Source organism: Mastacembelus armatus, chromosome 18 (genome assembly GCF_900324485.2).
Source record: "Mastacembelus armatus chromosome 18, fMasArm1.2, whole genome shotgun sequence".
NCBI lineage: Eukaryota > Metazoa > Chordata > Actinopteri > Synbranchiformes > Mastacembelidae > Mastacembelus > Mastacembelus armatus.
This window is the reverse complement of record NC_046650.1, coordinates 17,649,241-17,664,430: the sequence shown is the minus strand read 5'-3', so window position 1 is coordinate 17,664,430 and position 15,190 is coordinate 17,649,241. Positions and strand designations below refer to the sequence as shown.

General features: G+C 43.0%; 1 protein-coding gene, 1 long non-coding RNA gene and 1 pseudogene across 2 annotated transcripts; all 3 read right to left on the bottom strand.

Moving 5' to 3' along the window:
- Positions 1–301: 301 nt before the first annotated feature.
- On the bottom strand, positions 302–5,738 carry LOC113125476 (uncharacterized). Its single transcript, XM_026298949.1, has 5 exons — positions 5,600–5,738; positions 1,570–1,908; positions 1,355–1,468; positions 537–779; positions 302–324 (listed from the first exon to the last, which is right to left on the bottom strand). The coding sequence occupies exons 1-5, from the start codon at positions 5,634–5,636 to the stop codon at positions 302–304; spliced, it is 756 nt and encodes a 251-aa protein (XP_026154734.1). The 5' UTR covers positions 5,637–5,738.
- Positions 5,739–6,531: 793 nt separating this feature from the next.
- LOC113142038 (uncharacterized) lies at positions 6,532–6,904 on the bottom strand. Its single transcript, XR_003296902.1, has 2 exons — positions 6,809–6,904; positions 6,532–6,704 (listed from the first exon to the last, which is right to left on the bottom strand). It is a non-coding gene; the product is annotated as an uncharacterized LOC113142038 (long non-coding RNA).
- A 4-nt stretch (positions 6,905–6,908) lies between these two features.
- Positions 6,909–8,525, bottom strand: LOC113125473 (sialoadhesin-like; annotated as a pseudogene).
- Between the last annotated feature and the right edge of the window lie 6,665 nt (positions 8,526–15,190).

The window sequence follows — 15,190 nt, the reverse complement described above, 5'->3', positions numbered from 1 at the left end:
GACAGACAGCAGCAGCAGCAGCACTGACACATTTTCTTTGACTGTATGAAGTGAAATATTTGTAGTGGAAACAGTTCTGACTGGTTCCAGTCTGAAATCTGTCCCATTGGTCCATTTAACAGAGACAGAGTCTGTGGTGTGTGAACAACCAACAGCACAACTCCCTGTTTCTTCACTAACTTAGTGTCATTGTCAAATGTCCAGATCAAACCTTTATTTACTGGCTCTGACTGAGGATTAGTGGCCCATGATGGGACTCCACTAACTGGGAGGACAAACTGCACATTTCCATGTTTCTATGTCATTTTGGTTTGTTGACGTTTCCTTTGAGACACAAATGAACAAGGACAAAGAAATGATGCTGTTTTGATTCACTGTTTTTGTGCCTGATGATCAATGTAATAGAAACAGTTAGCTTAGCCTTAAGACCTTTAACCGACCTTTGACCCAGAGCTTCATTTGTTTCTTCATCAGGACTCTTCCCTCCCTGTAGACTCTGCAGGTGAAGGTGCCTGTGTCTCTGACTGATGGATGTTTCAGGGTCAGACTGAGGTCTCCAGTTCTCAGCAGGTCTTTCTTCATCTCTGTTCTGTTTCTGTAAAACTCGTGCTGTTCTTCAGGTCGGTCAGAGCCGTTCTGATACACATGGACCTTCCTGTTGTCCTTGTCCGTCCACTCCACTATGGAGACTTGAAGCAGGTTAAGTAAAGCGCTGCAGGGCAGCTGGACAGACTCCGCCCCTGAGTCCACCTCCACCATGGAGGTGGACCTCTCAGCTACTGAAAGGACAACAGACACAACATGAGCTGGACAGACAGCAGCAGGACTGACAGGAACAGCAGCTCCCTGTTCCATCCTTCTCTAACAGAAACCAATGGAAACTAGTTTGTGAATGAAGACATGTTTCATTGTTCCTGACATTTGGAGCAGTTCCCACAGAACGAGTCAGGAACCAATCAGATGAATGAATCAGTAACAGTGTTCCTGAAGAACTGACTCAGGGACTGTGCAGTCCATGATGACAAAGGAGTGAGACCAGACTCTGAGACTCTGTTAGTGAGATTATTGGGAAACTACAGTTACAGACAAAATCCAACAATTACACAGCTGGATAGAAAAGGTCAGAAACAACAAGAACATGTTTGTTGTCTGGTCCCATTGGACTAGAACTGGACTAATGACTGCAGTGTTACTGAAGTCCAGGTTTCAGTCCTGATTGAGGATCATCAGCAGCTACTTATTAGAGACTGATTCATTCTCTGTTTGGTCCTGAAATGAGCTGAGACACAGTCAGGGATCAACTACAGGAAACATGGTAACCAACAGCATTATGGGTAATGTAGTAGTGACATACCTGTCCTGAAGTAGTAACAATATATGAAAAGACCCACAGCGACAGCAAGAACCACAAGAACCACAAGAACCACAGACACAGCAACAAGACCTTTGGCCCAGGGTGGAAATGGATCTGTGGAGAACAGAAACAAAGAAGAACATGACCTCTGACCTCTGACTTGTACCTACAGCTGTGACCTCTGACCTGTACCTACAGCAGGTGTTGGTGCTGACCTTTGACCTGCAGCTCCACATCTGCCAGTCTTCGTTCGTTTCCAAACGCTGTGATGGTGCAGGTGTAGGCGCCGCTGTCAGAGAGGCGGGGTTTTCTCAGAGTGAGGCTCAGGTCTCCAGTGTCCAGAGCGTCAGGTTTCATCGACGTTCGGTCTCTGAAACGCTGGTTTTGGTTTTTGAGGTCATCACCTTCTGGGCCGCGCTGGTGGATGGTTGAAGGTGTGAGGTCGTAGCGGCTCCACACCACTGTGGGATGTAGAGGTACATAAGAGATCTGACAGGGCAGCAGGACTGACTCCGCCCCCTCATACACCTCTATACCAAAGGCATGCTGGGAAACTGTGAGGACACAGAGACAGAAACGTGCATCAGTGGTTCAAACTGGACTCAGATGTTGTTGCTGACTAACACTTCTTGATAATGTTTGTTTCCTGCCTCCAGTGGTGTCTTTAGGCATAATCAAGCATATTTTGAGCACAGCCCTGAAAATATTTGGTCCTGTCAAAGGTTCACACTAACACTAAGTTAACCCTAAGGTCACGGGCTGATTTTAGAGCTAGATGGAACTAATTACAGCATGGAGAGAGGGTTAGTAATTTAGTGACGGACATGAAGGACAAAGCAGGAGAAGCAGGTGGAAACTTCACTGACTTGCAGTCATAAAAGCATAAAACGTTCTGGTGTGAACACCTGGCCTCCTGGATATTTCAAGAAAAGGAATGTAAAATGAAACAATTAGCACATTACAGTGTGTAGGAAATGACGTTGATGGTCAAAAAATGAAATGATTGCAGACATAACGTCTGGCTTCAACACAAACCACTGATACATTTTCTGCTGAATGCAAGTCGTCCCCTAAGTTACACACACTGCTGTAAATTAAACCAGTGAAACCTTTTGCCTCCCTTGGCAAATATTGTGTGGCCACAGATGATGGACAGGCTCTTATTTCTTACAAATTAAAACTTTGGAAAGAGGGAAGATAAATGTCTATGTATCGACATATCTCTATTTAAACTCTGATCTGGTTCCCTGGTTCACATTAGACACAAACACTGTGTGAAACTACCAGTTACCAAGTGAAGTTTCATGACATTTGGTCTCATGTTCAGTGTTTATTAAGAAGGAATTTCATTGATATTGTTTGTCTTTTTCCTTTAGAGCTTCAGCTTCACAGGTTGGTCCTGTTGGATTTCTTTGATCTACTGTGGGTCCAGATTTGTGCTGTTGGTTCTGTTTCCTGTTGGTCACGGATTTACTGTAGATTTGCTCTTTTTGATCCACTGGACAAGTTCAGAACCAACTAATTCCAGTCAGTGTGTTCACATCTCATCACGCAAAGTTAATATAGTTCTTCCATGACCTGCAGTGACCTGGGGACTGTCTATGATTGATGGTCATGATGCAAAGACGCAGCTTATTTCTGTCAGTCTGTCATGGTTGAAGTTGTGTCTTCTAGTCTGGATTTGAGAGGAGATGAGGTTTCTTCATTTTTAGGCCTGAATGATTTGAATATTGGTCAACATGAAAGTATTTGATATAACAAAGATATAACACAGATATTTGGTCCTTTTTCTTCTCAGTCCTTTGGCCTGTGAATCAGACCATCATGGTGGAGATTCTCAGTCATCCAGGTGAAGTTATCTACAGTATTTTAGGTTGAAACATTTCATTACTCATTCAGGTAGCTTCATCACTCTAAGGGAAAGCTGGTATGAAATCTCAAATTTATCCTTTGGGTTGGTTTTACTCCACCCCTAGCCCAAATAGGCTCATTTTGTGAACTCTGTCCAAAATATGAACATCACTGTTTTGAAAAGAGTGTCCTGTTTCCTCTAAATGGAGGTGCACAGCTGACTGTGGTCCTGAGGAGCTGCTCCTCCTGTGCTGGACCATCCTCCTTGTAACTGGTTGTTTGGTTTCTCCAATGTAGAGTTCTGAGCTTTCTTCCTTACACTGGACAGCAAAGACCATGTGATGGCCGTCCCGTGGCCACCCACAGCTGAGACTAATGTCGGTAATCCTCAAGCACTACACATCTGAGTTTCTTTAGTTTAAGTTAATTTCAATGTATTTTATATTAGTTTACAGATTACACAAATAAATCACACATTTTGTTTCACAATATATTTATTTTGCATCTGGACAATACATTGTCTTCCATCTGTAGCGTGCACAGTTAGGAAACTTTTGTACAGTCACATTTTAATTTAGTTACTTTTAAGCATATTTTCTAATCATTATTTCTTTGAGTTACCAGTGCTGGGATGCCGATGGTGGTTGGTGCTGCTCCTGGAGGGATGTTCTGGCAGGCCTCAGGCAAAGGATGGACTCCAGGAAATAAAACACTTAAATAGAGGTAGGGGCCAATTGGACTGTACTATGTGCTGGCCACCTTGTAGGGGAAGTTGGGAAATTTGTTTGGAGGTTTTGTTTATTTGTAAAAGTTATGTTAGAAGTTTTAGATATTTGTTGGGTTAATATTTCATTGGTGATATTGGGATTGAGATTAATTTAATATTTATTTTAATATTAATTTCTTTGTTATCCCCCTGTGTGTGTTAAGTGGTCTGATCAGCCACTATATATGTCTCCTTCTGTGTTCAGTCTGTGGGTCACTTTCTCTTTAGTTAGTTTGCACAGTGGTGTCCTTTTTTTAAACTGATTTAGCCTGAGTTCAGTTTGGTTTCTTTGACTGGTTTTAAGAGCTCATGCTATGATTATAAAGTTAAGTTGTTGTCTATTTCTTTTTGGGGAAATAAAAACCCATTTTTTTCAGATATTTTTGTCTGTGTCCTCGTCTGTGCCGGCTCGGTCCCTTACAGACCACATGGCTGTTCTTTTGCTTTTGTGTCCAGTCTTTATGGGGAACCAGTCTCTGTCTTGTGTTGGTAGGTTTGAAATGAACTGGTATCTGATGCTTCCCAAAAATCCTTTTAAACCTCTGTGTGGGTTCCCTCAGGGGTCCATCTCAGGGCCCCTTTAGTTAAATCTTTACATGTTTCCTTTAGGCCAGTTAATACACAGCAATAATGTGTCCTACCATAACTATGCAGATGACACTCAGATTTACATTTCACTCACAGCAGGTGAATATGGACCAGTGGATTCACTGTGCAGCTGTATTGAACAGATCACTGTGTGGATGAAAAACAACTCTCTCCAAATAAACAGAGACAAGACTGAAATAATCATCTTTGGGCCACAGAAACAAAGAGAAAGTGTCAGCAGTCACCTCGAGTCTCTTTCTGTAAAATCTAAATATCAAGTTAGAAATCTAGGGGTAATCGTGGACTCAGACTTGAACTTTAACAGCCACATTAAATCAATAACATCATCACCATTTTACCATCTCAAAAACATCAGAATCAAAGGGATCAGGTCTAAACCAGACTTGGAGAGACTCATCCATGCTTTTATCTCCAGCAGGTTAGATTACTGTAACTGCTCACAGGGGTCTCAAAAAGAGCTGTAGGGAGGTGCAGTACATTCAGAGCACTGCTGCATGTGTCCTGACTAGAAACAGGAAGTACAACCAAATTACTCCTGTTCTCAGATCTCTGCACTGGCTTCCTGTCTCTCAGAGAATAGCCTTTAAAACAGCACTGCTTGTGTATAAGTCTCTTCATGGCTCAGCACCACATTACATCTCTGACATGTTGATGCCATATGAACCATCTCGAACTCTGAGAGCATCAGGGACAGGCCTTCTGCTCGTGCCCAGAGTCAAGACTAAACAGGGAGAAGCAGCGTTCCAGTTTTATGCAGCTAAAACCTTGAATAGTCTCCTGATGATGTTAGACAAGCCTCATCTCTGACAATGTTTAAGTCCAAGCTAAAAACTTCTTGTTATCTCTGTATATGACAGTTGAAAGTTTTGTATCTGCACTGATTGTCCTTTTATTTCATTTGATGTTTCCATCTACTGCATTTATGTGAAGCCACCATCATGGTGCAGTTACAGCGAGGATGAAACAGCAAAGAGCTGAAGTGTTGTTGAATCAGATCAGAGGGAGGAAGGTGGTCTTACCGGGCACCAGGATCCCAAACACCACCAACATCTTCATCTTCACTAAAGGCTCCAACAAACACAAAGTCCCCGTGAAGCTGCTTCTTCCTAAACTGAGTTCAGATTCAAAAACAGCTACAGGACGCGTTGACAGCAGCTGCCACTTCCTCAAAGTGTCAGGACACTTTCTCTTCCTCTTTCAGCTCCATGAAGCTTCTCAGGTGCTGCAACAGAGGAAAGCGCCTGCAGCAGCTGGTGCACTGAGTTCCACACTGAGTTGGTATTGTTGTCCTACCAATCGGCTTTAAAAGAGTTTAATAAAGTTCTGATAAAGTTCCTTTTGGGTTTGGATCATGATGATGTTGCCTGTGCAGCTGCTCTGAAAACCGCATTCAAATCTTCTGTCTTGAGTTCATGAGGAAGTAACATGTCCAGGTGTTTCCAGGCTGCAGATGTTGAGGAGAAACTGTCTGTGATCATGTTCAAATAGCAGCATCCTCATTTTAAAAATGGGTCCAAATCTTAGATGTTCTATGTTGTTGATGCCAAATGGACCTGAAGATATTTCCATGTCAGAGCTGATCAGAGTCTCAGGATGTGAGTATTGACTGTTGTTGTTAAAGCAAAATCAAATTGTCAGATTTCTGAATGGAGTTTGGTGAAGTTCTGTCTGTATAAGGAGGAGCAGGGTGCTGTGTCTGTGGTGAATCCTGGAACTTTTCCTCAGACTCACATGAAACTTTTCACACCAGGAAAATAAAGTTTTCTTTGTGTCGGCACTAAAGGCTCCACAGTATAAAGAGATTTAAAGTAACCAAGTACATTTACTCTAGTACTGGTAGTACTTTTTATTCCACTTCCAGCACCACTGTATAAAGCTGTGGAGAGGACTCATACTGTAGTTTTACTGCATGTACTGAGACAGTACACAGAAATACCACAGTACTTCCAGACTTTGTACAGTGTTTGGACCTTTATTCAAACTGTTCAGAGTCACAGAGAAACAGGAAGACAGCTCAGAAGTGATGCTCAGTGGTGACCGCCATGACATCATCAAAGTCCTCAGCCAATCGCTGCTCAGCCTGGACGGGTGCTGCTGTCACCATGGGGACAGGCAGGTCACTTCCTGTCAAAGGAGACAATCATAAAATGGGCTGGACATAATCAGGGACATGAGACAGTGGAGGGATTGATTGATTGGTTGGTTGATTGATTGATTTAGAGTGTTACCTGTGGGTCTGTGTCGATACAGAGACACCATGAGGACAGTGGAGATGACGTAGGGACAGAACACCACCAGGTAACGGACCACTGTGAACACCTGCAGGAGGGGGGCAGGGTCTGGGGTCAGTGCTGTGGTTGTAGGTGTTCCTGCAGACAGAAGCCCACCTGGTCAGGTGAACATGAGCCTGAAATCAGAGTGTCAATCAAAATGAAGCTGCTGACCTGTGACAGAGATCCAGCTGGGTGGAGACTCTCCATGGCCCCTGATGTTACACCTGTAGACGCCTTCATCGGCCTTGGAAACATGGAGGATGGTCACGTGACCCGTAGGCCGATCGATGACGAGGGAGCCGTGTTTATAGAAATCAGCCGGGAGGTCGGAGGATGTCTGGGTTCTACAGATCAGGGTGATGTTTTCTCCCTCCATCACAGGGAGGACAGGACTCTGCAGGATCACTGCTCCACCTCAACACAGAGACAAACTACAGCATTTCATCCATTTCCACACAGCTTCATCAATACTAACTCCACAGGCTCATCTTACCACTGACAGTGATGTTGATGCTCTGACTGGTTGCTCCCTCTCTGGACTCACACCAGTAAACTCCACTGTCCCACAGTAGGACACCACTGAAGTTACAGGAAGAACCAGCTGTTGTTCCCCAGTCAGGTCCACACTGAGTCCTGGTTTCTCTGGTTGTGTTCCTCCTCAGGGTCCATCCAGCAGAGCTGTCGTCCTCCTCACAGCTCAGAGAAAGAGTCTCCTTCAAAAACCTGGGAGCTGCTGGGACTCAGAGTCAGACGAGCTGTGCGAAACAATTCAAGGAGAAGAGAGGGGAGCTCAGTGCACTGATGAAGAGTTCTCAGGCAGTCTAGGCCTATAGCAACATAACTAACAGGAGGATGGTTCAGGGTCACCTGAACAGAGGATGATATATGTGAAACAGAAGAAAGAATCCTCCAAATCTCCTCCTGAGTGTTGTGTTTCAGTGCCATTAGCTGAAGCTCGTTGTGTTTGTCTTGTGACTTTGATGAAACTCTGATCCCATTTCTGACCAGTTAATGTAGAAAACCATTTCCAAAAGGCTCAGTGACTTTTTATTGCTGTGAATCTGCAGCTCTAAGAGTCCCAACATGAAGATGTCCTTGTAGATGAAGACTCTCCTCCCACATATATAAGAGTCAGCAGTTCCTGGGGATTAATAGTTGTCTAATCATTGGCCACTGATGACAACATAGGAGCCCACTGTGCAATAAGACTGGAGCATATTTCCATATCTCAACATGTTTGTCAAATATAGGAATAAAAAGATGCATCGTGTTGTTCAGAGAAAATATGGCTGCAGTCACTGTTCATTCCTTGTTTCCTGTTCCTGTATTTACCCCAGTGACTGACAGAACTGGGTGTTTGTTTCTAATTTCCTGTTTCCTCATTAATGCAAACTGAACATCTCCTCCACATTGACTATGTTGGTGGTGCAGCAGCAGCAGGAACATGTGAAAGAATGAATAGTACATTATTACTGAGAGTGTATCACACAGCTGAGGGGTCATATTGATGAACTGATCATCACCTGAGGCTGCATATTTACAGCATGAACAACATGTTTCCTTGGTAAATGGGACCAGTGATTCTATAGAGTCAGCTTCAAACTGGGACAGGAAAAGTTCACTGACCTTGGTCTGTTGTGCAGCTCAGCAACGACATCAGGGCTGCAGAGACATGAGGGTGGTCAGTGTGAGGTTTAACAGAAAACAGAGTGAACACAGAGGGTTTGTGTGTGGGCTGAAGGTCTGAAGGTCTGAGGGTCTGAAGGTCTGAAGGAATGAAGGAATGAAGGTCTTAAGGTCTTAAGGTCTTAAGGTCTTAAGGTCTTCAGGTCTTCAGGTCTTCAGGTCTCAAGGTCTCAAGGTCTCAAGGTCTGAAGGTCTTAAGGTCTGAGGGTCTGAAGTTAACCCTGGAGAACCAGGAAGTGACTGCTTTAAGTTCTCTGAACACCAAAATATCCACTTTTTCAATTTTAACCCTTTATTCCCTTTTTTAGGATTTAGGAAAGAACCAAAGGGTCATTTTTGACCCATCATTGTTTGAACTAGCTCAGAGTCACTAATTTATTCAAAAATAATATTAAACATACTTCTATGCATTCTGCAAACTACTGCTGAATAGATTAACAAAATAAATCAATTTTACCAACCGCTGGTTTGCTGAGAAGACGATTTTGTTTGTGTAGGTTTCCAGCTCAACAAAACAGCTTGTGGTCAGCCATCTTGTCACTACTACTCTGGCTCATGTTAGCTCAATATTCATCCACTAGGTATCGCTATGCAGGGGTCAGAAGTGGCACTCTGGGCTTTTGAAGTTAAAATTGACAGTTTTTTAATTAGCAGCAATTAATAGCGGCCAAATTTGACCCCGTGGGTTCTCCAGGGTTAAGGTCTGAAGGTATGAAGGTCTTAAGGTACCGTTTACCGACCGTCACTTATTGATTTATTACTTTTAGGGACCGTCACTTATTGATTTATTACTTTTAGGGACGTCACTTATTGATTTATTACTTTTAGGGACCGTCACTTATTGATTTTTTACTTTTAGGGACCGTCACTTATTGATTTATTACTTTTAGGGACGTCACTTATTGATTTATTTCTTTTAGGGACCGTCACTTATTGATTTTTTACTTTTAGGGACCGTCACTTATTGATTTTTTACTTTTAGGGACCGTCACTTATTGATTTACTACTTTTAGGGACGTCACTTATTGATTTATTTCTTTTAGGGACCGTCACTTATTGATTTATTACGTTTAGGGACCATCACTTATTGATTTATTACTTTTAGGGACGTCACTTATTGATTTATTTCTTTTAGGGACCGTCACTTATTGATTTATTACTTTTAGGGACCGTCACTTATTGATTTATTTCTTTTAGGGACTGTCAGTCAATAATTCAGTATATGCACACTGAGCAATGACGCACTTCCGCTAAAGTCTCAGCCAGTTCAGTTGCTTCCGCTATCACTCGCCTGCGATAAAACAATATGTGTAGCAAGAAAACATTTAAATATGAGAGAACCGACAGCACAGCACCTGAGCACTGTTGTGTACCTTTGTGTCAAGCCTCAAGTAAGTACAACAAAGCAGTTAGTTGCCACACATTTCCATCCGATGCGGAAATTAGACGAAAATGGCTTGTTAGCCCCCATACCAGAGTTTGTAGCTGTCATTTTAAAAAAGAGGACATCTGCGAGCCAAAGTCCGAGACAGGGTGACGGCTATTAGCCAAAGGAGCTGTTCCAGCATTATTTCAGTGGAACAATTTTACTGCTCCCACTCCAAGGCCGGGGGTATGGGAGAGAAGAGAGCCAGCGCCACTGGGGCCTGCAGTTGTGGATTTAGTCCTCGAGGAAAATATGTCTCTCAGAAAGGAGATCCTCAAACTGAGGGACCAAGTCGAGAAGCTGACCATAAATCAGCGCTTTGGGATTCATCGTTTTGCTGGCTCAGACAAGGACATATGTCTTTTTCACAAGGTAAGATGTCCAACATGCTCAAAGTTAGTCTGGAGGAAGTCTGGAGTGGAGAGAAGTATGTTTGATGCAGGACATGTATGAGAGCTGTAAGACAGTGGTGAGGTGTAGGGGTGAAAGAGGAGTTCAAGGTGGAGGTGGGACTGCACCAAGGATCGGCTTTGAGCCCCTTCTTGTTTGCTGTGGTGATGGACAGGCTGACAGATGAGGTTAGACAGGAATCTCCGTGGACCATGATGTTTGCAGATGACATTGTCATCTGTAGTGAGAGCAGAGAGCAGGTGGAGGAAAATCTAGAGAGGTGGAGGTTTGCTCTGGAAAGGAGAGGAATGAAGGTTAGTCGCAGTAAAACAGAGTACATGTGTGTAAATGAGAGGGACTCAAGTAGAACGGTGAGGTTACAGGGAGCAGAGGTGAAGAAGGTGGAGGATTTTAAGGACCTAGGGTCAACAGTCCAGAGCAACGCAGAGTGTGGAAAAGAAGTGAAGAGACGTGTGCAAGCAGGTTGGAACGGGTGGAGGAAAGTGTCAGGTGTGATGTGTGACAAAAGAGTGTCAGCAAGAATGAAAGGAAAGGTGGACAAGACAGTGGTGAGACCAGCAATGTTGTCTGGTTTAGAGACACTGGCACTGAGACAAAGACAGGAGGCAGAGCTGGAGGTAGCAGAGCTGAAGATGTTGAGGTTCTCTCTGAGAGTGACGAGGATGGATAGGATCAGGAATGAGGACATCAGAGGGACAGCTCATGTTAGATGTTTTGGAGAAAAAGCCAGGGAAGCCAGATTGAGATGGTTTGGACATGTTCAGAGGAGGGACAGTGAATACATTGGTAAAAGGATGCTGAGGTTAGAGCTGCCAGGAAGGAGGCCTAGAGGAAGACCAAAGAGGAGGTTCTTGGATGTAGTGAAGGAGGACATGAGGATAGTTGGTGTGGGTGAGGAGGATACAGAGGATAGGGTTAAATGGAGGCAGATGATTGGCTGTGGAGACCCCTGAAGGGAGCAGCCCAGAGGAGAAGAAGAAGGGGTACATGGACTAGATGGACTTTATAAGAATGATTACAGTTTAATGATCTTCAGCTGAGTTTCAATAGTGTGTAAGATCTTGACTGTATTGTTAAACATGGTGTTATTGTTGCTAATATAAATACTAATAGTGCTGCACTTTGGCAGGTACAAATAAGTCACAGTGTTTGTGTGTGTGAAAGATGGTGGCTAAGAAAGTTATGTTTGAAGTAATTTCATATTATACAACGATTCTGTCAAGGGCCCGAAGGCTCCTATTCTTTAAACGGACCAAAAACGCTCAGAGGACCGGTACTCAGTGCAGAAGGTTTACTGACAGAACTCAAAAATAAAGAACAAGGGGTGGATAGACGGAACACAAAGGGTTAACAGCAGGACACGGGAACCACACACGAACACAGGCTATGAGGGGGAAATCGGAAAACCTCTACGATCGCACACGCACGGGAACTCAGACACACTCAGGGAACTAGGAAGACCAAGTCACACACTCGCGGGGACGCAGACTCACTCAGGAACTCGGGACGGGGCATCCACCCTGGGCCACACACTCACTCGGGGACACAACAGGGGACGCTACAGACACACACAAAGCTGCCAGGGTCACGCATACAATGGGGCACACCGCAGGCAGAGAAAACACAAAACAAGGAACACGGCCTGGGTCACTTACTCAAACACACCAGGCTACAGAGACGCAGACAGAATGCCGACGCAGAACACAGAGGAAAAACTCAACGAAAGGAAACACAGTTACTCGCACACACGAGGGTTCCACAGGCGAAAAACAGACACAGCAGAAACAAAAGGGCAGGGGAATGTCTAGTGGAAAAAATGCTGGGGTTTAACTTCACAAGTAAGAAACTCAGGAGAAGGCAATGACCCAGCAATGAACTAAGGGACCTGAAGGGTATTTAAACGAGGGGACAAAACAAGAGACAGGTGAAAACAATTATCATCAAAACAAGGTAACATTCATGAACACAAATTAGATCCTGCTCAGTCCTACAAAATAAAAGTCCTTAACAGGAAGTCCATGGCAGGATCATGACAGATTCATGGTTTGAATATTCATATTTAAAATGTATTCATTTAGATTTGCATCCTGTGACCTGCTTATGAGGTTCTGGGCCTTAATAGAGCCCTCAGTGCCACCTACGGTCACTGTGACACAAGCACAGAGGCACAGAGCCAAGTTCCACTGTGGTAAGTTGTTATTTACATGAATCAGACAATGTAACTTAAAGATCATGGCTCATGGAATTTAAAAGAAATGTAATGTACATTTTCATCTTTTGCACATACCCATTCTCTGCAACCTATTGATGAGATGTTCATGTTTCTCAACTTCCTTGCCCTGGGTTCAAAACAGCGTGACCTTGCTGACCGTTATGGGGTCCACCACTGTCAGTCGGACCATCACAACGTGGAGCAACTTTCTATACGCTCTGCCAGAATATGGATACCAGAGGGGAACATCAGGGCACATCTACCAGCTGAGTTCAAGGACTACGCAGACACGACAGTGATCCTGGACTGCACAGAGCTGAAGTGCCAGTGCACAATTGAATGCATGGATCTTTCTTGCTGGCTTGGGCCTGATAATTATTAAGGTAAGACAACTACCTTTCTTTAGGCTCCTAAAACATTACATATTCCATTCTGGTTTCACACAACAATTATAAAATCAATTTTTATGACCTAATGAATTATTACCTCTAATTATTATAAAAAAAACTTTCATGATACATTTAAATATGTACATTAAAAGAGGCTGAGAAAAATTCTTACTTAAGATTTCATCTAAAATGTTCTTCTAAACAGCAAATATCAGCCAATTAACAGCATTCTGTAGAAGAAACATAACAGGCCACTGGAGTCTAATTTTCTAGGGAGCCACTGAGGTAAGAATAAAAAAAAGAAAGTCATTTTTTTCTTTCATTGTTTTAATATTTTCATTGTCTCTGGGAATCCTCTGAATAAACATGTCATGTGTGTATGATCTGGCCCTGGATGGGACCTTCTTAATGAATGTGTGCCCTCACTGACCTTTATATATGGGCAGTCAACTTAGTTTGCTACATTAGGGCATTTAATGTCAACAAGGCCAAACCCAGACTTGTCATACACAATGCCATCAGGTGATGACCCCATCCAGGGTGCATCTGGGTGGATGAGAAACCACAGGGATGGTGGTTTACCTCCCGTGCCCTGCAGTACTCCTCGACTGCTGTAGGTTCCATTTAAAGCCCCCATCTCATGTCAGCAGTCTGATAGCTGGGTTTCAGAAGTCTTTTTGCAAGGTTTTTGGCAGAGCTCTGTGTCCTGGTGTGACAAACCTGTCTGAATTTGGAGGAGGTGATGTGGGTTTGTCTTAATTGGTCCCAGTCAATGCAGGAACTCTGCTTTTTAGAACTGTTTGCAATTTTGTGTGATGTCTCCAGTGTTGTGGCTAAGGACATCATGTGGTGCTGCTGGTGTTCAGTGCAGACAAAGAGCAGGTAGAGGGTCTGTAACCGTGAAGTGGCAGTTGTGGGGGAGAAGGAGCATCTTTGTGTGGGCAGATTTCTGGGACCGTCTTTGCTGGCATGTGATATGACACTTCCTTCTTGCACTTTTCCAAATGCAGAGTCAACCAGAGGAACACGGATGCCCGTAGCCATAGTTGTTATTAAGGAAGCCACATCACTGGGAAGATCACTATATACTTCATCCACCCTGAGTGTGGAAAGTTCAGGCAGAAGTGAACTGACGCCCTCGTATAAGTTGCTCCTATGGAAAAGAACAAAAATATTTAGATAAATAAATGAAATTAGCCAAAGTTAGAAATGAATAAAGTTGAACCAAAAAGATTTATTTCTTTATTTATCTAAAAAGCCTGAAGAGACGATTTGTTTGTCTGTTTTTTGGCTGAAAGACATTGTATTGCATGATCAGGTGAGGACAAATGTACCTGTCCCACCAAAACCTTGTCTAGTTGAACCTTTTCACATAAGTTGACATGGTCTGTGAGAATTTTTTAAAGGTCAACAGAGTATTGTTTAAAGATTTGACCCAACTTGATCTAAAGTCTCTCTGATATGATTACTACGGAAAATGTCTTTATTTATTAATCATAATAATAATAATAACACTATTACTGTGTAAGAACCATTACTTACCATGGTCAATCAATGAATATACACACATCTGTTACATTATGATCAAAGTGCAGTTATAAAAGGGGAATGCATGAGGACAGTGGGAATTGTTTTTAAATGCGTCATTAAATTCTAAAGAATAACATGAACAAATAACGACCAAACAGTTTGTGGGAGCCAAAAAATAAATTATAGCCAAATGATTATTTTGTATTATTATTATCATTGACTGTCTCAGTTTCTATGAATTCCAGTGCTTAGCACCAACATTTACAATATCCCAAAACAACAGGGTTCTTTACGGCCTGTGAAAAGGAACATGCATTTAAAATAACTTCGAGCAAGCGCACGATGATTCACAGAAACTTGACTGAGGAACAGAACCCGTCTTAGAATCCAGCCTGCTCTGAACCTGCAGGAGAACTTTCCCTTACGCTCAAGTTGTGAGGCTTTTGGCTTTTCCTCAGTGATAACACTCAGTCCTAATGGTTACTTCTCCTGGGCTTGAATCCTTATTTGACACTGAGATTATGTATTTAAAAGGTTAATGGTTAATAGTTCATGAACGAAAACAGAAAAGTGGTATCACCACCACACACAATGCTGCACTAGTGTTATCTAAGTCAGCATGTACGATAAGTTTTGTAAAGACACGTCTTACCTTCATAATTGTCGATGTAGCTTGAAGCCCT